General features: G+C 46.7%; 1 protein-coding gene across 1 annotated transcript in view; it reads right to left on the bottom strand.

Moving 5' to 3' along the window:
- The window catches only part of LOC138453178 (cytochrome P450 2K4-like), a 557,377-nt gene that overhangs the window by 10,809 nt on the left and 519,555 nt on the right, over window positions 1-27,013 (bottom strand). The window contains exon 8 of the mRNA XM_069605777.1: window positions 6,487-6,628. Coding sequence (XP_069461878.1) covers window positions 6,487-6,628 — 142 coding nt within the window. The remainder of the gene's footprint in view (window positions 1-6,486; window positions 6,629-27,013) is intronic.

Genomic DNA, 27,013 nt, shown 5'->3' with positions numbered 1-27,013 from the left:
ATGGAAAGTCCTGATACCGTGTTTGACAGCAAAGCGAGATTTAAGCGTGGCAATATGGAGCAGCTTGCTATCTTTGAAGGTCTTCCACGGGGGGCGCAGGCTACGGTGGACCCCCCCCCCCCGCGGGTGGCAGAAGAGACAGAGGGATAGTGAAGGGTGGCGGAGGAGCCAAGGCCGACAAGGGAGCCGGGACATTGAGGAAAGGTGAGGGAGCCTGTGCAGAGGAGGAAGAGGGCACAGTAGGCAAGGGAGCCTGTGCAGAGGAAGAGGAAGGCACATCAGGCAAGGGAGCCTGTGCAGAGGAGGAAGGCACAAAAGACAAGGGAGCATGTGCAGAGGAGGAAGGTACAAAAGACAAGGGAGCCTGTGCAGAGGAGGAAGGCAAAAAAGACAAGGGAGCATGTGCGGAGGAGGAGGAAGGCACAGCATGCAAGGGAGCCTGTTCAATTCCTCCTTTGACTTTACCTATCACCTCTTTGCTGACAATACCCAGATGTTCTGCTCATTCCCCTGCAATCTCCGAACACATCTATCTGCCATCCTTCACAGTGGTCATCTTTCTCTCTGCCTCCAACACCATCCCCACTCTCCCCTGTCCCCTCTCCCATCTCTTTTGCCTCTGACCTCATCACCCAGGCCATGGTTCGCAGCCTTGGGGTTCTCTTTGACAATGACCTGAAGCTCTACAAGCTCATCACAGTAACTGCCACTGCAGCCTGACTGAACCTCCAAAACATTAGAAAGATCTGCTCACACCTTACACACCACTCAAGTTAACGGCGTAACTCTACACTTGTGCTCAGCACACTGGAATACTGTGTGAGCCTACCTCTAGACTGCCCCTCTACTCTTTTGTTTCCCTTAAGAAAGTCCTCAACATTGTGACACACACTGTTTTCAGCCTCCCAAAATCCTCACCTGCCTCTACCTAATGTCACCACACTGGATGGCTGTTTTTTCAAAAAGCCTGTTACTTTTCTTTAAGTCCATTGAGGGTCCCTTCCCACACTACCTTGCTGAATGCATCTCACTGCACTCTTCCTCTCAAAATCGCCACTCTTTATCGCTTCACAACCTATCAGTCCCCCGCCTCACCCCATGCCTCCTCCTGCTTTTGCCGCCTTTCCATGTGTGTCCCACTCCACTGGATGATCTCAAAAAGCCATATCTTCAGTGGAATGTTTCAAAATGAGGCCCATACTGCACCTGCTAGCAATGGAATGCACCCTCCCCAAAACAAATCTGTCTATCCACACTCCTATCCAGATTAACTGTCTAACCTAACTCCCCTGCATTCTGCTCCCAGAATTACTCTATGTAATTTCAAGATATATAAATACTGACTCTAGGCATTTAGTGTTAACAGTGTTATAATGTTCTACAGGCCCTATCCCTGGTTTATGTTCCTACTCTTACCCCTTCACTACCCAGTAACCGGTATTCAGTGTAGCAATGCTCTTGGGTAAAGGCCCTCTACCAAAGAAATGCCTTTGTACTCGGTTATCGCCTACTCTAAGTCATTTGTGTTTGACCTTACACCCTTACCCTAACTAGAAAAACACACACACACACCCCAAGCTGAAACAGGCAACACATTCCAGTATGGAGTTTAGTCATTCAGCTAAATAATTATTTGTGCCTTTATATTTAAATCCTACCTATCTTTATTTAGTGACCCTCCTCCCCCCTGGACTCTTGTAGTGCTTAGAAAACAGTTAACAGAAGTCTTGCCTAATTCAAAAGTGCTTGGGAAACTTGGGAATGAAGGAAAGCACTAGGCTCCTTCCCAACATTCCCCCCTTTCTTTACTTCCACAGTAACAAACTCATCCCCACCCGAAATATCTACAACCCCAGAAATATTAGTTTGAGGTTTGCTGTTTATTGTATGGCAAGGTGTTTTAGATCCCCCAGCTGGGGGTAAATGCAGCCAAACCTGTGATTTGGTGGACCCTTAAATGCAGCGGTAAATCCATTCACCAATATCAGCAGGTTGTGGGATTGTGGCTGTGTATATGCGTGTGAGGTTGTTGGTTGTGCATGTATGCATGCCTGCATGAAAACACTTGTCTATTTAAGTGCACATATGCATGAGAGTGCAGCGTGAATGGTGTGTAAGAGTGTGAGTGCGCTTCTAAATGAGAATGCCCTGTGAACTGTCTGAGTGCATGAATGATTGAGAGAGATCATGTATGGGTGAGTGACTGGTGAGTGGATAGGTATGAATGTGTGTGTGCTTCCGAGACTGGCACCCAGGGAGGAGTGGACAATGGGCATATTCTTACAGCAATTTTCTACTGGACGTTTTGAGCAAAGCCAACTAGACGAGTGTTATTTCACAGAGGAGAGGTGGGGGCTAGGGGGCCTAGGTATTTTCTTACTGTAGCATGTTGTTTTTTATTTGCATTAAGAGCAAAGTGTTCTTACATTTTGGGGACAGAAGGCATTTGTGTATGAAGCAAGGACATGTTTCCTTACTGTGGTATTGCATTTTTAACGGGTGTTAAAAGAAAAATCAACATGATGTGTGTGTATTTTTACATGGTGATGGGGAGGCATTTGTGGAGCTAGCAAGAACATGTTGCCTTACTGTGGCATGAGATCTTTCCTGGCAGTAAGGGCAAAGCCAATAAAAGTGCCTTACATAAGGATTCTAGTATATGTTGGCAAGGCCAGCATGAAACATGTTTTCTTATTGTATGAATATCGGTATTATGGGTATTATGGCAAAGCAAACATAAGTAGGTTCTTATATGGGAATACTCACATATATTGGTGCAGCCAGCATGGACATTTATGGACACAGTCACCATGATCGTTTTTTTATACTGGCATATAGTCTGAAAAAGCATCATGAAAATGCTTCTGTGTAGTGTTGGTGACTTGGAATACAATGGATTTCATCACGTCTAACCCTACAAAACTTATTATAGACAGCGTAGCTTTTTACCCAATTTTACTGTAAAATTGTGCTGTAGAATACAACATTTGAATCCTTTTTTAAAAACATTTCTCAGGGGGAGAAACGCTCAACCCTCCCTCCCCCTATGTGGTTCAAGCTCTCTCGCTATGCTCAACCACTCTCACATTTTTGCCTGATGACAAACTCTCCTTCCCTCCATGGGCTTCCGTTGGTCTGGGTACAACTACATTAGCTTCAAACCCACTTATTAAACAATAGTAGCTATACCTCTGGTCATTTCTCTCTGGCCATTGTAAGAGTAGACCTTTGCCGTCAAGGTTCCAAGAGAAACAGGAGCCGAATTTCTCCCTTTCCGATCTGATCCCACTGCTGTCTGCAGATGTTACTGTGATCATAGGCACTGTGTACGAGCCACACGCATCAACTTGCATGTTTTTCAGGATGCTTCCTAAAAGCGTGTCTTGACTCCTCAGCCATTCTACCAAATAGGGAGCCAGGATATCCTGAGGAACCACCCTTTAATCCAAAAAGGTTGATATAGTTGGGTCCTACACATAGGTCGTAAACTACGTCTCTGTAATAAACAGCCACCGCCACCACCCCCATGGTTTTAGTATGTACACGAAGAACTGATATCATTTGGAAAGTAGTTCTGATAGTACCAGCGCAACCACAGCAATGATGTGAAGAATGTTGGACGGAATTCTCAGTATCAGGATTTGAATGGAGGCATCCTCCAAGCCTTTCCAAGCCTTTGCAAATCTAATATGTTACTAGCAGCAAACGCTGAATGCCCTCCGCGACTCACTGACCCTCGTCTATGATGGCACCCTCCACCTGTCTCCCTCTCTACCTACAAGACATGCAAGCATCACATAAATTAAGCACACCCTTGCCTCATCATCACACACTTGCAAGCAAACAACTGGCTCTGGTTAGTACACCAAACCCCCAGAGCATAACATAGACAAAAAATGATAACACTTGTCCTGCCTTGCACAGAGGATCTAAAAGCACATTTTTATATCACTGAACCAACCAGCCCACATTTTGTCTTGTAGGACCCAATCCACCAGGATGCCATTCTAGACCCAGCAACAAAACACAGCACAAACGTTCCACCCCCTCAAGTGTGGGGAGCATCAGATGTATGGCAGTACCAACATTTCAGACATTTCCACTTGTTTGGTTGAAAATGGTTTGGAGTAATTCTGTTTGTCTATAATGAAAAACCTTAAGATTAATAACTGAAATTCTCTGTCATAGAACTGTCCATGGAATTCAGTGAAGTGTCATAGGATATGGGCAGGGGGATGCGGGGGCAGGATGCAAAATAACTCTAAACCTCTTTTTCTTTCAATTAAGTGTGTGCTATAGAAGAAAACAGATTTTACATAATGAATAAACATTAAAATTAAAAAGCTGTCGCAGGAGACACTGGCCATTTGATACGTAGCACATTGTGCTACGTCCATGCTTTGGATCCTTTAAGAGCTGAGGATCGGATCCTCTGAGGCAAAGGCCCCGCTGGCCAGTGGTGCAGTGTCGTGCAACTGAGGGCCCTAGGAGACGCTGGCGGTGTGAAAAGTAGCATGTTGCGCTATGTCCATGCTTCAGATCCTTTAAGAGCTAAGGATCGGACCCTCTGCGGCAAAGCATGCACAGGCCAAGGACGCAGTGTTGTGCGATGCTGGTGTCTGGCAATGAAGGCGTGCAGCACAAGATGCGAGTATGCTGCACAGCCGTCGACCATAAGCGTCCGAAAGGTAAGAAAAGTGCGGGAAGGGGAGCAGCCACTACTGCTCCCTACTAAACTACCCGGCCTTTGCACGTACTTCCACCTAACCGTCTGACATAACGTACTATGTCTCTGTGTAATCTTAGGCCCCCCCCGTCTAGCAGTTAGCCGTACTTTGTGTTTTTGTGTCCCTTCCTTGCCCCCCCCACTGTGGTTTCTGTTGTAATGTTATCTTTGTTCCACTAGGCTATCTCCCACTATCTAGGTCCCCCCTCTGTGTTTATGGTTGTGCTGTTATCTGTGTCCCACTAGGCTCTCTCCCAATCTCTAGGTCCCCTCTATTGTGGTTACTGTTGCACTGTTGTGTGTCACCTGTCTGCCCCCCCCTGTGTACTTCCTATTGTGTGACCCCTGCCCCCCACTCCCTCCTCTGTGCAACCTGTGTTGTGCAGCGCAGAGCTGTGCATCTCTCCCTCTCTCTTTCGCTTCCTCCTCCTACCCTCCTCTTTGCATTCTCTATGCTGCCCATCTTCTTTAACTGCTACTCTATCCGCTATCCTATCCCTCTCACTAAATGTGGTCAGAAGTTCAAGAGGGACATCCTGGTCTCCAACCCAGGCCTCCCCATCGCTATACCTACATCAGTGCTTCCTCCAGGCAGACTCTCACCTACATCCTCTTTCTCGTTCCCTCACCAGACACATGGACCTCTCATATGGTCTCGGCTCTCTCTATCACTTCCTCTCCCATTAATGGCGGCACTTGGGGGGAGGTCCTCGTGGCCTCCTTCAAGACCATCATTAATGTCTATCTGAATGGCACCATCATGGTCCAGGGCCCAGGCCAATTTCCTCCTTTTCAATAGGTGTCTCCTGTGCCTTATTAACTTCCTTCACCCGTTACTCCTACTAGCACCTCTAGGGCTCCTCCGCCACCTCGTTCCTCTGCCGCCTCTCTGGAACCTTTCTCCTCCACTCTGGCTACTAAGCCACCGCCTGCTACCACCTCTGCCCACTCTAGGGCCCCTCTACCACCTCCACTGGGTGTACCTGAAGCCTGTACCCCACCTTTCAAATGTGGCAACCTGCTCCACATCGCTACTCTCAACTCTCGCTCTGCTACCTCCTGGAAGAACTTGACCTTGATGTCCTCGTTCTCACCGAGACGTAGTTCATGGCCAGCTCAGTCACACGTTTTGACACTCTCCTCCCTGATGGCTACAATATCCTCTCCGAGCCAAGAACCAACTGTACTTAGAAATAATGCTATGTGATGCCAGTTCCTGTTTTGTCAAGGGGTAAACAGTCGTGTTCCATCGCTTCCTGTAATGTCACTTCGGCGTGGGGCCAAATGACATCACTTTCTGTGATATGATCAGAGGTCAAGGGTCGTGTGATGTCATTTCTGCAACCCTTGGCCTTTTGGTGAAATGACGTCCCTGCTGTGAACTCTTGGAAGTAGCACCAGTTTGAATAAACAGAAACAAACATAACATAAACAAACATATAAACATAGCCTTCAATTTGAGGAAAACATGATTTCCAATTATATTTTCTTCCACTGAGACTTATTTCAACTTAATAACATGTTTATACATAGGAGTGATTTCTCACAGTTCTACGTGTTGTAAAAATAAATGTAATTTTAACCTAACTTAATGGTGCTCATTTTACAGACCTCGGAGGGATGAAAGACTGAGTTTGTCTCTGCAGCATTCAAACCTGTGTCTTGCAGGTTCAACAGAGCTGCTCAAAGTCGTATTTAACTGGCTGAATGTTCTACCGGATCAAATGTGCATGACACACTAGTAGACGTGTGTGATTTACCTGCTGAGAAGGGCATGAATGCTTCTTTCTTCACAAACTGTCCCTCTGAATCAAGAAAGTGCTGTGGATAAAACTCCATCGGTTTTTCAAAATGAGCCTCATCTTGCAGGACAGATGTCAATAGAGGGATGACGAGTGTTCCCTAAAGTGAGACAAACGTTTTTTAAATGGTCATACAACTTGCGATAAACGAGTTAACAAAGCACAGGAAGGATGAAGTAGCATCTCCTTGTCAACACCTGAATAAAAAGCAACTCTGACTCAAGTCACTTCAGGTCAACTATGACGCAAATGCCACATTATCTATTAGCACCTGGGGCAGGGGAGACAACGAATCAGGTTGCTCGGAACGCAGGCTGATAATGCTAATCTCAGCGTGCATTCCGAACAGTCTGCTGGCTGCTTCCCCTGCCCCGCCATCTGGTCCCCGCCCTCCTTCCCTTAAATTATAGTCCCCCCCCCACTTACCGTTTGTTTTGGCGGCGGCCCCTGCTGCTGCCACCGCTCTCCCTCCAGTCCACCACAGAAATGGAAGAGGGGCTCTGTTAGGAGGCCCGCCTTCTTTCTCTGTTGGCCATCTTAGTATTTTGTTTGAATAAATGCTCTGAGCATCCTGACTTACTGGATTGGCCCTGGGGTGCTAATAGCGTTAACACCCTCTATGGCCGACCAGATCGGCTATTATCAGCCAGGGACCCTTGTTAAACACTCTTACTTGGCTGGGGCCTTTAGCTCAGACCCCGGGCTGATAACACCCGATCTGGCCCGCTGACTCGGGTGTTAACGCTTAATTGATTACCAGCAATAACTGAAGCCATTGTTTGGGTTCTGAAAGAAACACTGTATTGTAGAATATATCAGTCACTGTATTGGGAGCAGTAGTGTGTACAGTCGTGTATATGTATACACACACACCATACCCAACTTCCTAAGTTTCACAAAAATAAAACAGCTTTTGATTAGTCACCACAATAGACTAATTACTGCACAAAAACTCTGCCAGTCCAGGTCAAGGTAAGGCCAACATCCCCTATGCCCCCTTGTTTCACGCTTTATCTGCATGCCCTCCGCTGCACAACAGTAGGAATGCGCGCCTACGGTCCCGCACCCTGCTTACCAACCCCAACAGCTATACTCCTACCATCGGCTACCGCAACGCCAGGTTGGCCACAAGAAGCCAGCTGCCAGCACTCTTGTGCGCAGCCACCAAATGCACCCTGGGCCCCAGGGTCACCTCGCAGTCCCCTGCCACGACGCAACAAGTCTTCAAGTGTTGTACTTACAATCACTACCCCTCCATTAACACTAACTCTCTATCTCTACTTCCGCCCCTTGGCCCCAATGTAACTACCGCTATCCCCCACTCTGCCACTCTGGAGTGTGTGCGGCCCAATGATGTTCATATGTTTTCTGGTCCCACTGCTGGTGCCTCCATTGACTGTGTGCTGCCCAATGATGGTCATATGTTTGCTGGTCCCACTGCTGGTGTCTCCATTGACTGTGTGCTGCCCAATGATGGTCATATGTTTGCTGGTCCCACTGCTGGTGTCTCCATTGACTGTGTGCTGCCCAATGATGTTCATATGTTTGCTGGTCCCACTGCTGGTGCCTCCATTGACTGTGTGCTGCCCAATGACGTTCATATGTCTGCTGGTCCTACTGCTGGCGCCCCCCCTTGATTGTTTGCGGCCCAATGACACCTTTCTGCCCCCTAATCTTACCGCTGACACCCCCGTGACCACCCCACCTAGTTCCTCTGATCTTCCTTCAGCTACCAGCCTCCCACTCCCCCTGCCTCCCCCCAGCCGCACGCTCATGTGCGCCCTGCTCAATGCCCGCTCTGTACCAGCCCACGCCCTCGACATCAATGACCTGCTCATAAAAGACGAACTAGACCTCCTCATCCTCACTGAAACCTGGCTCAATGAAAGTTCGGGCCCAGCCTTATCATTGGCCATCCCACCTGGTTACTCCATCTACAGGAAAGACTGCACCTCTCAGAGAGGTGGAGGCGTTGCCCACATCGCCAAAGACACCCTCTCCATTAGAGAAGTAGAAGGCATCCTTGACAGCAATAGCGACTACCTCCCTCTAAAAATCAACGTATCAGCTAACTGCACCATATCCATGCACATTGTCTACAGACCCCCAGGACCGTGCACCGACTTCCACGACACACTCATATCTGCACTCTCTCATAACATCAAAAAGACCTCACAGGTCCTACTCCTCGGTGACCTTAACCTAGGGTTGAACGACCCTAAGGACTCCCCTGCAAAACTCCTCAAGAAGGCACTCTCCAACCTAGGCTTCACGCACTCCATCTCCCAGCCCACACACATCAAAGGACGCACCCTTGACTGGGTCAGCCATCACAACTGCACCCTTCTCATCAAGGACAACAACCCTATTCCTTGGTCCGACCACCACTACATCCAATTCAACCTCGGAACTAACAAAGCTGCTTTCTCCCCGCCACCACCCTGCCCCGACACGTACTCCAGAAGTTCACGCCTTCTCACAGCTGAAAACCTTGCACCCTACCTCCTTAACCCAGCCCTTCTAACCCCCTCTTCGAACAACCCCGATACCTTAGCTATCACCTTTAAGGATATCATCACATCAGCTGTGGATACCATTGCCCCCCTAACTCTCAAAAAAGCCAAAAAAGCCAAACATGCCAACTCCTGGTTCTCCAAAGAACTCCTTGATCAACGTGCGCAGGAGAGGGTTGCTCTTTCCACATGGAAAGCAAACCCGTCTGAAGCCACTAAACAGAAATTCAAAGCCATCTCCAAATTATATAAGACCAACATCACTCGAACAAAGGCTGCCTCCTTTAACACCAGGATCGCTGACGCTAAATCAGGCTCCAAGGAACTATTCACCATCTTCAGGGAACTCGAAAAACCATCTGCCCCCCCCTCCTCTATCATCAAAGATGACAAATGGTGTAACAGCATTCAATCTGCCATGCTTGAGAAGCTTAACACTCTCCAAAGTAAAATTCGTGGCCACCAAAAAGCCCTCTCCGACATTATAGCGAACATGCATGCTAAGCCACCCACCAAGACCACGTCCTCCCCGTTGTTCGAATTTAAAGATATCACAGAGCAAGAGGTCATTACCCTGCTCAACTCCATTAAACCTTCCAATTGCAAAGGGGATGCATGCCCCGCCAGCCTCATCAAGGATTCCGCACCTAGCCTAGCCCCCTTCCTCACGGCCTTTATCAACTCATCCTTCCAATCAGGCCATGTCCCATCAGGACTTAAGGAAGCTTGGGTCCGCCCACTTCTCAAGAAACCCTCTCTCGACCCAACCGTCCCGGGGAACTACAGGCCCATTACGACTGTACCGTTCCTGCTCAAAATCTTGGACAAAGCAGCTTACCTGCAAGTCCAGAAGTTCCTAGAGGACAACCGCCTGCTCGGTCTACGGCAATCTGGGTTCCGCCCTCGCCATGGCACTGAAACGGCCCTCCTAGACCTGAAAAACCAAATGGACGATCTCAGAGACGCAGGCAAACCTGCCCTTCTACTGCTCCTTGACCTCTCTGCAGCGTTCGATCTTGTCGACCACAATACCCTGTGTCACCACCTAGCCACACAAGCCAACTTCTCCCCTAAAGCCTGCCAATGGATCACCTCCTATCTCAAAGATAGGGCCATGAAAGTCTTTTCTGAAGTTGCTGCTGCCACCCCCAGCCTCCTCACCTGCGGTGTCCCCCAGGGTTCCTGTATCGCACCTACTCTCTACAACCTCTTCACGAGGCCACTGTTTAGCATCTTGGACTCCCTGGGTATCTCATATACCAATTATGCGGACGATACGCAGGTACTCATCCCACTCACGGGCGACTACCTAGCGGACTCCAACACCCTCTCCTCTATCTACTCTACCATCCAATCCTGGATGGCGGAGAATTGGCTTTGCCTCAATGGTGAAAAAACCGAACTCCTCCTTATTGGCTCACCTTTCACCCTCGGCAATCTTGGAAAACAGTACGCCTCCTTCACCATTGATAATATTCCAATTAAAGTCTCTAACCATGTTAAGACACTCGGAGTCTACCTTGACTCCGACCTGTCGATGGACAGACAGGTCAATGCCATCGCCGCCTCCTCAGCCTACTACACCAAAGTCATCAACGCAACAAGGCCCTTCCTGGCCCGTCAAAGCAGCCTCACGATTGCCAGGGCCATCATCGGGTCAAGACTTGACTACTGTAATGCCCTTCTCGTCGGGACCTCCAACAAAAACATCGCCAAACTTCAGCTAGCCCAGAACAATGCTCTAAGGGCAGCCACCGGCACCGCAAGGAGAGACCACATCTCCGAAATCAGAAGGCAAGTGCATTGGCTCCCTGTTAAAGAAAGAATTGTCTTTAAAACTCTTGCCATTACCCACAAATGCATTCACGAGCTTGCCCCCCCTACCTGACGAACAGAATCACCAGGCACTCCGCCACAAGACCGCTTAGATCTTTCTACGCCAACACCATTGTCAGGCCTACCTCTCGGAAAGTGCGTGCTGGTGGCTCCAGTTTCCCCACCCTTGCAGCCACGCACTGGAACGCCCTGCCACCTCACCTCAGACTCATCGAGTCCCACCTTGCCTTTCGTAAGGCTATCAAAACCAGACTCTTTGTGTGACTTTAACCTGTTTCTGCCTTTATGCCTGCTAACTTGTAACTAAGAGCCTCCGAATGTAATCTTAAATCTGTGTTTCCTCTGTAACAGCGCCTCGATGCCTCATGGGCTGCAAGTGCGCTTAACAAATGCAAATAAATAAAATAAAAAATAAATAAATAAACTGAGCACTGAATTTAAATGGACCGTAATTAATGTGGGAGGCACTGCTTGCAATTGTACGTACATGGATGCTTCATGCTGAGGTGTAAGAAATAAACAGAAATTCAAACAGTCCGGGTTTCATTCACGTTTGCACCTCAGCATGATAACAATCATACGTGCTGCTTGCCATGTCTGTGCATGGCAGAAGGGATTCGTTCCACACACCTTCTCTTCATCCCAGTGCTTCCATGAAGGAGAACTGCCTTCTGCCTTCTGATAAAACCCTTTACACAAACAACCCTCCTTCATTTCCTTCTAGCACATGGCCAGTCCAAGAAACCTCCTGATTTGCTTTCTGTGTTCCCACGCAGTGGCCTTCTGGGGTGGTCTCCACATTCCAAACTTATGGGCTTTGTGGGTCTTGAATGCTGTTTGTTTTTTCCCCTTAGTCCCTGCTAGGCCAGGATTTTGGCGGGGGACTTTGTCTCCCGGCTTGGTGTTATTGGTTGCCAGGATCATGGGGCAAGTGGGACTGGAACTAGGAGTAATGTAGATTACCACTAAGTAATCAGAGAATGTAGGTGGATTCCTGTGCACCTGCAAACTGCAAAGCTTCTTTGCCAGCATTAAAATCAGATTCAGGCAGGGATGTGGTTGAATTCTTTTGGGGTGGTGGTGCAATAGTCAAATCTGCTCCGCATTATGAATCTTGCAAAACGGCACAGTGTTTTTTGCATGCATTGTATGCACTGCTCGTAAGCCCACACCAACATGACCGCCAGCGGATATAGTTGTTATTGTATGCTTGTCTTGTAGGAATTGCTACTGCACTGATGGTTTTCAAAATGTAGTATACTACCTTCCACCCCTGTCTCACCGATCCTGGCTTTTTGAAGAACTAGCCAGTTCAATTGGCTTTATTTATTTATTTGTGTATTTATGTATTTAATGTATTATTAAATTCCTTTAGAGTGGCACGAGAACCTCCCATAACCACCGGTATGAATACAATGAACAGGAAGACTGTGGGGCTTATTTTCCAAGTCTCCAGAACGGAAGAAAGGTGCTTATAGTAGGCATACAGGTGTTGTGCTTGTCTAAACACCTTTTCCCATTCTCTGACGGATGCTCGTGATTTTTAGAGGTGGAGAGGGGGCACCGAATGTTCCTGCCTCGCATTTCCACCCAGCCTCCAAAAACCACTTGGTTTTAAGCCAGCATGGCATTTTTATTCTTGCGTGAATCAAAGGGTTTCCTGGGGAATCTACAAGCTTGTTGTGCCACATCCCATAGGAATCCATTTTAAATGATTCCCGCCATGCGCAAATGACAGGCAGCATTTATCCTGATTACACTGTGAAGTGCAAAAAGAAGGCATAACGGGGATTTGTCTGCTTTTTCCGCCTACTTTTTGTTGTGCAAATGATCAAAATTGAAAGGAGGGGTCCTGTTAGCATCTAAGTGCAAATATAAATGGTACCTACCGCACAATTCATGACAACTCGCAATTAACCCCATATTCTTTTAATGCATTTTTGCTCCAGAGCAAATGACTAGGAGTTAGCAAAAAATTCCCTGATGAAGACATTTCTTAAAATAATGCTTTTTGCACTAAGATAATGGATGCCCTACTGCTACCCTTTTTTTGTGATGCAGTCCATAATGTTTTGCCACTTACTGAACGTGTCCCTCTTCTAGGTCACGGTATGCTTCTCAGCATAGTCAAACATTGGCATCAGCCGCTGTGCTCTGCTAGCCAGTTACGCGCTGTGTTCTGTGCTTCAAAATGAACGTCAGAAACATATTGTACCTCAGAAACATCCCCTAGAGGCATGTTGGCCCACTAGCTATAGAACACAAGTTGACATTAGCGTGTGTGCTCTGTCCCCGTCAATGTGGTCCTCAAGCATCAACGGGAGTGCATTACCAGGGAACAGAATGTTTCCATTGATGTGTGCCCTCTGCCATTGGCATCCATGTGTGTGTGCTGCGCCAGATAAACACGTCGGCCTCACCCCATGCGCTGTGCCATTAATACAATCTATCAGTAGATAAGTAGAGCATGAACAGCAGACAACTGCACAAGTGTGCCACAACAGGATATGCTCAAAAATATATAGACTGTGTTTCTACGTTACATCCTTAGCTCTGGACCTCACTACTAGCTTGTGTCAAGGTCAACACTTATCCAGAAACAGCCTCGAACATTCATAAAATCAACTCTCATAGGGAGCATAAAATAAGCCATGGCTTGAACACTGTTTGGAAGTAAAAATAGCATACGTGGAATGAAAATCCCCCTACTAGTAGGCTAATACAGGAGTACAAGTACATTCATAAAAGGCTGGCATAGAGGTGTCAAATGCAAACCCATTGGATGTTAAGTACTGAAAGTCCCAGAATGCACCTGTACATAAAGAACAGGCAAGATACTGTGATGAATCAGAGTTGATCACCCCAAAAACCTTGGCCTGGGACCCTTCTCATGTGGCCAGGGAAAGGCAGACACTTCCTGATCCTGACCCTGGGGGTGGTGTTCTGTGGGAGGATTACATGAAAGGGGGCTCAGCTCAGGAGAATTGGGAGGACCCTGTTAACAACTTCCCTACTAACCCTACGTCTTACTGGCTTATTTCAAAACAGAACTATGTGTTCAAAAGGTGAATAAGAATGTTGGGGCCTTCAAGTCCCATAATGCCATAGGTACTGGGATGAGGAAGATCAGTTCAGAGGCAAAGAACTTCAGTGCACAGTCTAGTCTTCCTTAACACCTACACCTATGTGGGAATTTCGATTATTTAAATCCCCCTCAGGTGCAGAATCAGGGAAGTGGCAGTAGAAGTAGTAGGAGAAGTTACCAGCGATCGTATACGCAGCAGGGTCAGAGAGTCGAGGACACCGGGACCACCGCTCTGTCTGTGGCGGGTGATGGTGCTGAGAGAGTTGTGAGAAGGAGAAGCCCAAGTGGCAGAGGTCATGCAGAGGAAGCGCTGATAAGTGGATGCGCACAGAAAGTCCAGTGAGTTTGCCTCTGACAGGTGACCCCAGGGCGCTCAGTTGTATACCGCTAACCACTTGAAAATCTTTTGAATATCGACTTAATGAAAAGAAGGGTTTTTGGCCCAAAACCTATGTGAAGAAGAAATGAAAGGAGACATTGCTTAACTGTCACTACTCTAATAAAAGAAGAACAATATTTAAGAAAGGCTGTGACTACCATTGCTAAAGCAAAGAGGGAGCAGTAGTGAACCCACAGTATAACCAGCAACGGCAATGCAAAGCCGGGGCAATATTAAACCAAAAGAATAACCAGCATTGCCAAAGTAAAGAGAGGGCAATTTGTGATACAGAGAACAATCAGCATTGCTTAAGCCAAAGAAATGTAATAAGAAGAACAAGGGAAACAGCTTTCTTGCAAAGAGAAACTTAAATAAAAGACATTTCCAACAATTGTCTGGTGTGTTACTGAAAACACAAAGGTGGCAGGAAAGTTGCCCTCCTTGTGGAGAGTGGCAGTGGTGAGAATATAACCTTCATTGCATGTGGACAATTAAAGAGTGGAGCAAACAGCATCAATGAGTGTTGTGTCCTGGTGGAACAAGTTGTGAATCTTACTGTTATTGAAAGTCAAAGACTTTACTGATTTTTGGAAGTGAACCACACCTCAGAGTACTTGTAGTGTTAGGAGATTAATCCTGGCAGGCAAGTACAACAGGAAAGGGATTGTTAGTGGTAGTCCTGGCAGGGTAATGAACCAGGAAGAAGACATTGAAGTACTGCATTCTGGTGAAAGCGTGTGCTGGAAAGAAAGAGGCAAGTGTTTGTGAACTTTGGCAAAACCATCATGACGAAAACATTGTTGTGTATAAAGAAGAAGTGTGTAGTAGTTGTCTTTCTCAAGAGAAGAGAACATCATATTGAAATATTAACTGGAAGAGTGAAAACAAAGACTTTTGGTTTGATAAACAAAAGCCTGTGGAAACTTTGTGATGAACCTTTTTTGGATTACAAAAGAATCATGATGACAAGTGAAACCCCCCAGGAGTGAAGGAACTTTGTGTTGGAAACAGAAGTTGGCTATTGAAAGAAACTTTTGTGTGTTACATTTGTATTGGAGGGAACTTTAACAACTGGAAACATTTGTTTGAAAATGTTACCTTGATCCTGGGGAAGGGAAGCCAGCTCTGGTTATTTTCTGAATAGCCATATAACTACCTGAGATGTGTTGTTGCATGCATAAATGTGAGATACCTTTTTAGAGAGTTTTCTTTTAGTATTAGTTTCACAGGTAGGGAAAACCTTGTTAGGTTAGGAAACGCAAGGCATTTATTACTAAAATGGCTTCTTGTGAAAAACATTTAGCAAGTTGTCTGCCTCACATTTCTGACCCTTCACACTACCCATACTGAATTGGACAGAGTGATACATTTTTAGTGGGAATTACAGTCACCTCAGCTAAAATAGCATGATCTAAGGAAAATAGTAAAGTTCACGTTAGGCTTGGACACACATTTAAAAAACGGCACATTGGCCCCACCCATCTTTTAGGCATGATTTATTTTCTATCTCCAGTAGAGGATGGGTTTTGGTTTGATGAAATGCCTGGATGAACTTGTGGGCGACCTCCGAGTCTATTGCAATGATTCACCATCCAATCAGGAACATTGGATCACAGGTTACATTTCAGGTTTATTTGTCAGGTTTGTCCAATCAGATCCCTCCTGGCCAGATGCATTCAGTTGGTTCAACCAATCAGAGCATTGATTCTGCTAAATGAAGTTCAACTGTCCGTATAAAGCGCAGCTCTCTTGTTCCTTTTCTGTGAGGGAAGAAGGTTGGCGGGCAGGCTCATACTTGGACAATGTTTGGAGTGCCTTTGGATCATTTGAGCAGCAGGGGTTTGATGAGTATTGTGGAGTTCTAGCAGTTTGGTGTTGGCTTTGTATCTATTTTGTTGGTCTGTAATTTGAGTTGGCATTTTTTGTGCCCCTTTATTTTAGTGTTTGTTCAGTGTATTGTAAGAGAGTGTTTGCATTCCAGAAGTCTATGCGCAGCACACATGTTCTGTTCCTATGATGCTGACTTGCCTTGACATGCCACTTTCAGTGTGTTCCTGTGGCAACATTGGGACATGCAAGAAAGTGAGTATAACATATTGGATGGGTGGTGGAATCTGGAATGAGGCTGTATAATGGAAACAGTGAAGCCCAAAGTTCTCGGAATGGCAGTCGATGGGTAACATCGTGGGCAGAGGTGCAGCTCCGTTTGGGAAGTTAAGTTGTACTTTACTTGTAATACATGAAGTTTAGTCTTTCTTTGGAGTGGCAAGTTTAGTTATTGTTGACGGGCAGAGCCAACAACCATGTTCAGAATCAACCGAGTGGCATCTGCGTGCTAGGAAGTCGTGGAGCTGTCTACTGGCAATTGGAGCCTGGCAGAGAGAGCGAAGAAGCAAAGCGTGTCTGCACCCATGGGAGTCTGACACACAAGTCCCGTGTCTGTCGTTTAAGTCATGATGCGAGGGAGCCCAGGTGGCGCCCAGTGTGGGAATTGTAGAGAGCCATTGCAGCAGGGAACACATACACAGAGACCTTGTGCCGTGACTGCTTAAGCACAGAGGTAGGAGCGTGTGCTGCAGGAGGGGCTGATGCAGAAGAACTGAAGAGTATGTGTAGTCCCTGGGTACAATAAGATAAGGGGATGCAGGCTTCTAGGTGCTATGTGGGTGACAAAGTACTAAATGAGAATCTGTGAAGAAAATAAAACAGCTGCAGCTGTAAAGGAAGCATCTTGTAAGCAACCTGTAGAGATATGTACACAAACGATGGCTACACCAACCTGTAAGAAGTCCCTGAGTCTACGATAAGGAATGGAGGGCAACTTGGGCGTGCACTTGTGCAGGCCAAGCAAGGACGGACGCCTGCACAAGAATGGCTCAAAGGCGCCATCTGCAGGCTACCCTTTCTCATATCACTCCCAACGTGCAATCAAAACGAACACAATAACTGTACTGTGTGATGAGCAGATACATTAACATGCAGTTTCGTCAGTGAATACACACACAAACACTGCAAATGTGAATGAAAACCCCTCCACACGCCATATGTAACATGTCTTGCTGAGCAGAGTTGACAAGAAATGCACCATTTAGCTGGCTTAAACACGTATTACAAAATATGGAACAAGATGGTGAAAATAAATGCAAACTTAATAATACATACATTTGAAATGTTAAGGTTTCTTGGAACAATATGCAAAAAAGTTATACATTCAAATAAATTCTATTTGGATCAGCGGCAGTGTACAGAAAATAGTAGATATGAATTGAAACATCCCCTTTTCTACTGGGAGTCTTAGATTTCTGTCTATGTTTAAGTTCCAATAGATGACCCTGCTTCTAGTGTCCCAGCCTCAGACATACAATGATCTCGGAACCTAGCCCACAGGGCAGGAGTGAAGACTGCTGTGGGTGCAATATTAAACTCCCTAAACCTAGAGCGCTTCCCTAACTCAGAGATAGCTGCGGTCTGACTAAGGTATACATGCACAAAACAACAGTAACAAAAATACTTTAGGGACTCCCTCACTCCTGCAAAAAGAATGAGGAAACAACACTGTGAGCAGGCTTAGTATCTGTCCTCAATACCTGCTTCTGGATGAAGCGCTGCACTGGTGGGAGGCTGGCAGGGATGGGCAGTTTCTTTACTTTCTGCTTCTGCTGGAAGGGTACAGGGGGGCGTGTGGAGCCCAGGGAGAGCAGACCCTTGCTTTACATTTCACTGGTGGGGGGCCTTAGCGCTATCCTCTCTCATTGCTGTTTTATTTTCTATTTTACAAAATGGCTTTGGCTGCAGTGCATAATTTGTCCAAATAAATAAGTGCCAGGGCTCAAATATTTTCTAACACGCCCATGACATGTCAGGGTGGGCAGCTCCCCGCCCACTGTTGGCACCACCCACGGCTGCTCCCCATTCTGGCAACATATCTGGGGCTGCAACTCCCGCTGCATTAGTTTGGTTGACCAATATACTGACTACCCCAGAGGTGTGATTTACAAATACCAATCAACATACACATAAAATAACATACTTATTGTGTCTTGACATGAGGCAAAAGTTGTTATGCAATTGGCAGTTAAAATAATAAAGTTGCCAAAACACCACATCATAATTTAATTTTAATTGGTTAATTATAACGCACTCAATACCCACAGGTTTCTAAGCCCAGACCCAGGGGTTGAACCTGCGTTGCTCACCCTTTCCTTGCTTCCAAGGTGGCTGCGTTGCCCCTCAGCTATCCTCCCGGCCCATAATAAAACTGAGTCTGAGACAATGAGTGCTGGGGCTCAGAAATAAGTGCCAGGGCTGCAACCTGGCAAACACCCCCATAAATTAAGCACCTATTGGCTGCAGAGCGGCTGGACAGGAGTCCTTTTGTTATCTTTCTCACCGATCTGCGCACGTTGTGGGAACACTGTAGAGGCTCCTCTTCCTTATCTCGGGAGGGATGTTGGCTTGGTTTTCAGCTTGTTGTTTTCTTTACTTTGCTCAGCATCAAAGTAAGGGTGCAGCTGTGGCACCAGATACCGAGCTGCTGCTTCAGATGGGAGCTTTAACTTTTTTGCTGATAGTGAGCTACTTATTTAGTACAGGCATGGGTCTCCTCCCTTGTGCATGGCACTGCAGCACAGCACGTGCTCAGGGGCAGTGGGCTAGGAACTGAAGTCAACATTTTCTGTATCCTCTCTTAGTCCATTAAAAAGAGATGAGGCACCAACAATTGCAAGGAAAATACAGCGCCCATTTGGGTTAACGATTTAACCCAAAGTAAGCTTTGTTTTATATACCATTCCCTGACTATACTGGCATTTTGGTGCAGTCAGTCTAGCCATTGCTTACTGTGGCATGCCATTTATTACTCTGCATCTTTGAAAAAAAAGCAAGCATGATAAGTAGTGTTACCTCGCTAGACTGATGTTTTGGTGTAGCAGCCTGTATATTCTTCACTGTAGCATGACTTTTTTATTAACTGAGCATCTATGATGAAGCAAGCAAGATAAGTGTTCTTATGGGTCTAGATCAGCTTTGGACAGGTTTCCTATTGTGACATGTCACTTTTAATGGGCAAACCAACAGGAGTATGTACTTAAATAGGGGTACTGGCATATATTGGCAGAGCCAGTTTTGTGCCCAGGTCCAGTAATGATACTATAGAAAAACATCTTAAAGCGAACATACGCATGGTTTTATATGGGAATACTAGCATTTGTTGGTGTAGCCAGCATGCAAATGTTTTTTATACTGGCATATAATGCAGGGACCGGCATGATAATGCATTGGGAAATGCTGTGTGCACTTTTGATGACTTGCATATATTGTACTTTTTTCATGATTTACCCTACACCCTACAAAACCAATTGTTGGCCTTTTACCCACATTGTTGGACTTTTACCCAAATGTTCCCAGAAAGTGTGCTTTGTCACTGGGGTAACAGGAGCCCCCGCACCCTCCACGGTGCGGGGGGCCCCGCAACCACATGTTCTGGACGGGGCCCCCACTTGGAGTAAAAAAAAAAGATTTTTTTTTCTTCAAATTTCTTTATTTTTTTACATTTTCTTTTTGAATTCACTTTGCATTTCTAAAGAAATGATTTCTGTAACAGAAATAATTTCTTTATGAAGGCAGAGTGAATACAAAAAGTCCGGTGGCTACCCCACCCCATGACATGATGACCCTAGGCTGGAGGCCTCCATGTCATGGGGTGGGGGAAGCCCTATGACTTCAAAAATAAATATTTTATTTTTGAAATCACTCTGCCTTCATAAAGAAATTTTTTCCGTTATGGTTCAGTCCTTAACGGAAATAATTTCTTTAGGAAGTCAGAGTGACTTCAAAAAGAAACAACGGGCCTCATTACGAGCATGGCGGTAGCCATGCTTGCTACCGGCACCGCCTCCCGCGATTGGACAATACCGGCCCATTACGAGATGAATGGGCCGATAATTGCACATTCGCGGGTGGTGCCCCAATAGGGCAGAATAGGGGTGGGGAGCATGGTTGCGCCGGCACCGTTGATAACGGTGCCGGCGCAATTATGAGTTATGCTTGCGGGTGCTGCACCACCCACCAGGTAAGACCTAGCGGGCTGTCAGGAACCCGCGAGCAGAACTTGTAATGCGGCGGGACGGTATGAATGGTGCTGGTGCCTTAACGGCACCATTCATACCTTCACCGCCAGGGTCCTAATGAGGCCCAATGTATTTTTTAAGTATTATGGCTCCCATCAACCCATGACGTGTGCGTGTGTAAGTGTATGGTGAATGTATGGGTGGCTGGGTATGCATGTGTGTGTGTACGGTGAAAGGATGCACAATTAAATGTATGGGTGGCTGCTTGGGTGTGTCTGTATGGTGAAAGTGTCTACACTTAAATGTATAGGTGACTGTCTGTGTGAGGGAATGGTGAAAGGGTGCACACTTAAATGTATAGGTGGCTGCCTGTGTGAGTATATGGTGAAAGGGTGCACATAAATGTATAGGTGGCTTCCTGGGTGTGCCTTTATGGTGAAAGGGTGCACACTTAAATGTATGGGTGGCTACCTGGTTGTGCCTGCGTGGTGAAAGAGTGCACTCTTAAATATATGCATTGCTAGGTGTGCGTGTGTAAATATGGTGAATGGTGTGTGTGCTTGTGTTCAGGGGCGCAACTAAACATACATTTCAGGGGGGCTAACTTTTCAAATGTTGGGAGAGGTGCTAACTTCATGTGTGGTGGGGAGGAGCAAACTTATTTGTGTGGGGGCATCTAACTTCTTTACGCATTTTAATGAAACTATTCTAGTGCAGCTTCAATGTTACAAGCAGTTAACTCTCTCCTTTAGGTCTGAAAGCACCCACTTATGGGCTGCTGTGAGAATGACTGGTCTCCTGTTTCCACTCTATCCTTCCAATCACTCCCATGCCATGCAAGTACTAAACCCACATGACAATTTCAGTTTCTTAAAACATTTGGCATTCGAATGCAGGTACAAACAGTGAAATGCTGCACATTAGTAATTGCTGGGCCGAGCCCTTGTTAACGGCAAAACCCAGGTGCCGTTTACCATCTGTGTCCTTTTCTGTCCGGAAACTTCTCTGTAGGTCAGCCAGGTCAAGACAACATAGCCCACAATTTCAGCTGTACACAAGTGTTTTTAGGCACGACAAGACAAGATAAGGAAAACTGAGGGAGGACAAGACAAATGATCTTACTAAGCCTTGTGTCATTCAAGGGGAAAGGGAGGGGGAAGTGGAAGGGAGAGGGGAGTGGAAAACAGGGCAGCAATGCTCTGAGTAAGTGCCGCCAGGGCAGAGCCGCTCTGGGTAGTGCAAGGAGAACAAGGAACTGTAGGGTTACAGTTACAGCCCCCAACTGTGTGATAAGCCTGGAGGCAGTGCAAGGGTGACTGATCAAGAAAGAGCCTGAACTCAGTGAGACAGAGGGTAGCCAAGCAACCAGGTGGTACAGCGGACAGGTAGGTCAGGTAGTTCAGCAGGGGAGGGAGAGAGAGAAAGCAGAGGAGAAGAGGAACGTTTTGAGCTGCTTCCGGAACTTCAGGTGGTCCGGCTGAGGTTTGGGAGGGTCAGGGAGGCCATTTCAGAGAGAGGCACCTGCAGGGTAGAAGGATCTACCCACCCACTGTCTGCCTGGATAAGCATATAACCCTTAGGGCTCTAGAAGGAAGGTATTTTGGAAGATAGCGTTGGATGTAGTGCGGATCCCAGCCCCAAAAAGCCTTGTGGACAATGAAAAGGGTCTTAAACTTGATCCTTGCAGCCACCGAGAGCCAGTGGAGAGATTTCATGGCTGGAGAGATACAGTCCCTGGGCTTGAGGCCAAGGATAAGTCTCGCAGTCCTGTTCTGGATTAGTTGCAGAGGGTGGAGAGTAGAGGAAGGCAGATTGAGAAAGTGGCTGTTGCAGTAGTCCAACCTAGAGAGAGAACCAGAGCTCTGCAGACAGTGAGCTTCTGGGGGAAAGTGAGAAATGGAAGAGTCCCTTTGAGGAGGTGCAGCTGGTAGTGGGACTTCTTGGCGACGTCGGAGATGTGAGGAGAGAAAGAGAGAGTGGAGTTGAAGATGACACCAGGAATGAGCGAGAGAGGAGCGTAGGGGAGCCTGAAGGAAAGCTGAGTGTCATCCGCATAACACTGTAAGTTAGGGGAGAAGGTAGAGATCAGTCAAAGGGGCCAAGTAGAGGTTGAAAAACTAGGGTGAGAGGATAGAGCCCTGGAGCACGCCACATGTAGAGAGAGGTGGCAGAGTGAAAGGGACAAAGTTGGACCTGAGAGGGGCTGTCCAAGAGGAAGGAGGTCAGCCACTCCAGGGCCTCATCCATGATGCCCAGGTTCTCACAGAGTCAATTGATCAGGATGGTGTGGTTGACCGTGTCGAAAGCAGAGGAAAGTTCCAGGATGAAGAGGACAGAAGGAATACTGGAATCAAGGTTAGAGATAAGATCTTCACAGGTGTTCAGGAGAGCAGTTTCCATGCCTCTGGCAGCTCTTATGCCAGATTGATGGTCATGGAGACAACCAACAAATTCAGTGTGGAGAGTAAGCTGACAGTTGGTCAGCTTTTCGAAGAATTTGGGAGAGGGGAAAGTTCCAGTGGCCAAAGAATGATTACAGAAATCGGCCAAGGCTGGATCAAGGGTGTCAATGTGGTCCTGAATGGTTCTGGAGGAGCAGGCGAGTCTGGTTCGACTCGTGATTTTTTGCAGAGTTGCGTGGGGGGCCCCCTCAGCATGGCTTGCAGGGGGGCCCCCAGAGCTTGTGTTATGCCATTGTGCTTTGTAATGCACCATTATATCCCATTATTCAAAACATTTACTCTGGGGAGGGACAAGAATTCTGACAGGCCCCCACTCCAACCCATTTCTGTTAGTTTGTTTTCACTCGCTATGCTCAGTCACGATTGCATAATTGTGACAACTATTTACAACCTGGTAAATATGTGGACCAGACACCATCCCCTTCTGTCTATGTTACGTTAAAGATGTAGGCTATGATTGAAAAACATATTTACTTCTTTCACTTACAGTAGTGCATGCCCCTGCAGTGGGATAATCCTCATAGACATTCCGCACACTTGGTGGTCGGAACCAGCCCGGCGTGTGGCGTGGCCTGTGCTTTGTTAAGGAGCTTGGGCGGGGGCCCACAGCATGGCTCGCAGGGGAAGTAGCAAATTTTGCGCTACGCCATTGGGCACCACTGGGTCTGACAAAGGGGTAGTGTGCAGTGCGCGCCTTGAAGTCTGCCAGTGAGTCCCCGGATGAGAAGCAACTTGTGGGTGTTTTCAATGTTAAATAACTGTGTGATGCTATGAATTTATATTTGCAGCTATGATATTACATTAAATGTTTTTTTTTAAGTCCTCTGGCACCCAGTATTACGCTTAGATAATAAAAACTATGGGGGGTTGGATCTTGGGTATATTGAAAGAAACTTTCGCAGGTATTATACTCTAGCAAAAATAACATTATCAGGTGCCCTCCCCTCTGTGCACACAGACCAGTCTAATAGGTTTCTTCTATCGTAGTGGTAGCTGAATCATATGTACATTTATAACCAGGGTATTTTGTTGATACTAAACCCTGGTCAATGATTTCAGTTTCAGGCCTTGCTCATGCAGCATTTTTCTCCCGGTTAAACAGTAGCGCATGCCTACCCAGCTCAGTGATTTTTTGGCTTTTTTAACACGGCAATGCCACAGATAACATATACTTCTGTGTCCATTGATCTATAGATGTTTCATACACTAGTTGTAGCCTCCATTGCAGATTTTGGTTACACTGTTAGAAATACTGCATATTGTTTGTTTTACATATAGACCCCACGTCGAATCTGGAAAAGGGCATTCCCCAAATGTGTTATTGTGGACAAATCATGCCTCCCTCTGTGCCTCGGTTCTTAGATCTAGCTCAAATGAGAGCACCTACAAAACACGGGTGCTAGATGCATCTAAACAATCTGTGATGTCACATGGGGGCGAGGTCAAATTACATCACTTCCTGTGATGTCACCAAGGGGGTCAAGGGCCATGTGATGTCACTTCCGCTACCCCTGACATTTTGGTGAAAGGACATCCCTGAATGAGGGTCTGGGTGATGTGTTCAAATTTTTGAAGTCCTTTGATGAGTCGTTCTGCAGCATGCAGGACACATCCCACGGGTGCCGAGGTAGTCACTGGAAGGCCTTGGCACCATCCAGGTAGCTGAGGACCAAGGCTTGGACACCAGATCTGATGTTTTCTGGGATAAAGGGCTTGATTTTTCAAAGGAGAGAAAGTTTGGTACCAAACCGTTTCCTTGCCATGTGCTGTTTGAAGGAGAGGAGTTTATCTACGTTGAACCCAAAGGACTTTGTGCAGGTGGGCAACTGGGGTGTGAAGTCCTTGGGGTGCATAGCAGAGAGTCAGTTCTGGATGTCAGGGTGTTCGGTATTGTTGGGCAGCAGTAGGAATTCAGTCTTGGAGGGGTTGAGCTTCAGGTAGGCACTAGACATCCACAAGTAGATCAAAGAGAGGCAGGTGTTGAGCCTGTGGATGTCTTTGATGGTGGATATCTTGAGGTAGAGCTGCGTGTAATCTGCGTATTGGTGGATGTAGATGTTGTGGGAAACAAAGAGGGTTCAAGCAGTTTCAAATAAAGATTGAAAATCATGGGGGGAGAGGATGGATCCTTGCAGCACTCCACAGGTGATGGGTAGAGTTGGTGATCTGGAGGAATCTGTTTGTTCAAACTGGTGCTTATTAACAAGGTATGATTTGAACCTGCTTAGGATGATCTTGCTGATCCCCATGTGGCAATGTAGATTGTTGGTGATTGTCTGGTGGCCTACTGTGTCAAATGCTGATGAGAGGTCAAGGAGAACCAGGAGGATGGGATAGCCATCAACAAGGATTTTAAGGGCATCATCGATCACCTTGATGGTAGCCATTTCTATGCTACATCTGGGACTGAATCCAGATTGGTAGGATTTAGGGTGTTGTTGGCTTTGATGTGTTGGAGGAGTTGCATGGATACTGCTTTCTTAAGTATCTCACCTTGTCATGGTACAGTGTTGGTTTCTCAAGAAGCGGGAGGATTTGTCTGGTCTTGAGGGTCGAGGGGAAGGTGCCTTGAGTTAGGGAGCTGTTGATAATTGTCATGTAACGGAGGAGTGCTTCAGTTGGAAGGGCCTTGAGTATGGAGGCAGGGAGGATGTTGTTTGTGTACTATGTGGCATTGAGGGATGCTAGGTTGGTAGTGAGGTCTTCCATAGTGAGTGTCTTAAAAGGTGTCCAGGTAGTTGTGGTTTTGTGAAGTATGATATGTAGTGTGCTGCCAGTTGCAGTATTGGTGTCTATGTGTTGGTAGATCTTGCTGATATTGTTGATGAAGAAAGAGTTGTTGGCAGCACATTTTTCAATGGAGTGCAGTATGGGTGGGGGGTCGGGCGGTGGGTTGATGCAGTGCTTGATAGCTTTGAAGATGGCTCTGCCTTCATTGTTGGCCTTTGCTATGGTGTCTTGGTAGTAGTTGGCCTTGGCAGTGATGATCGGTTGTCTGCGTGTAGCTCAGAGTTCCTTGAGGAGTGTAGGGTTGGATGCGCTGCAGGATTTTCAGCAAGTCTTTTATTTGTTTCTGATGGTTCATTTGTTGAAGGTCAGTTCTTGAGATTACCAGGGTGTGGAAGGTTTAGGCTTGAGGGTGTGTTGTTCCACTGGGACATAGTGGTTGATGTTGGTTGTTAGGGGGGGTGGTTGTTAGTTCTTGGAGAATCGAGTTGCAGTCCTGGTTCACCAGAGGTAGATCAGCCCATTTGAAGTGGAGTTTGGTGAGGTCCTCCGTGGAGCATTCACTGGTAAGTTCTTGAATGGTATGAAGGCTTGTTTGCTGGGTTTCTGATGGGTTTGCTTGACTTGTGTTGTGTGACTTATGTCAAAGGGAACTGCCAGTTGATCTGACCAGTCGAGCGGGTTTGGAAAGCGTTGATGGATGGTGGATGGGGCGGTGATGATGACATTGAGGATATTACCTTTTCCGTGAGTAAGGTCTCTTATGTGATGTGTGTGGTTCAGAGTTTCAATAGAGTTGACAGGGATGTAGAAGTTGCAGAGGAAGATGTTGCTAGCATGCAACGGAGTTCGAGGACACCAGCAACATGATTTCTCTCCTTCGCTGGCAATCTGGATGTTATGCCTGCCCACCTCTTCACTCCTGCATCGAGGTAGGAGGATGTACCTACTTGAAGCTGTGTAGCAATTTTGTTAGCAGATTTGAAAAAAAAAAAGAATACACTTGCCACTCAGCTGATTGCACTGACATCACCAGCCTCGACCCCTTATCTTTGAGACTTACCAATTGTCTTTAGCAAAAAAAACACACTTCCGGTGGCATTGCCCCTTCCGACCACACCGCTTGGGACCTTCGCTCACTCCTCTGCAGCACTGCATTGTAACCTGAGGTATAGCTCCATGCGTATGTGAGATATAATGAACCTTAACTTTTGCCTGTCTGATACAAGAAAACTCTTTTTTCTCTTCATAGCTCTGACTCCCTGCCACTTAACCCTCGCTAACCACACCTCCCATCTACCATCGCCCTACTGTGCTGCCTGCCCAATACCGCACTGTAACGCCCTACCACCAGCTGTCCCCAGCATGCTTCCCACATGTCCCCTTGCCTTCTGCAACTACACATTTCGACGTAC

This window comes from Ambystoma mexicanum, chromosome 4p, assembly GCF_040938575.1.
Source record: "Ambystoma mexicanum isolate Mex_15411 chromosome 4p, UKY_AmexF1_1, whole genome shotgun sequence".
Taxonomy (NCBI): domain Eukaryota; kingdom Metazoa; phylum Chordata; class Amphibia; order Caudata; family Ambystomatidae; genus Ambystoma; species Ambystoma mexicanum.
Note: the sequence above shows the minus strand (reverse complement) of the source record. Positions and strands in the feature narration are given on the sequence as shown.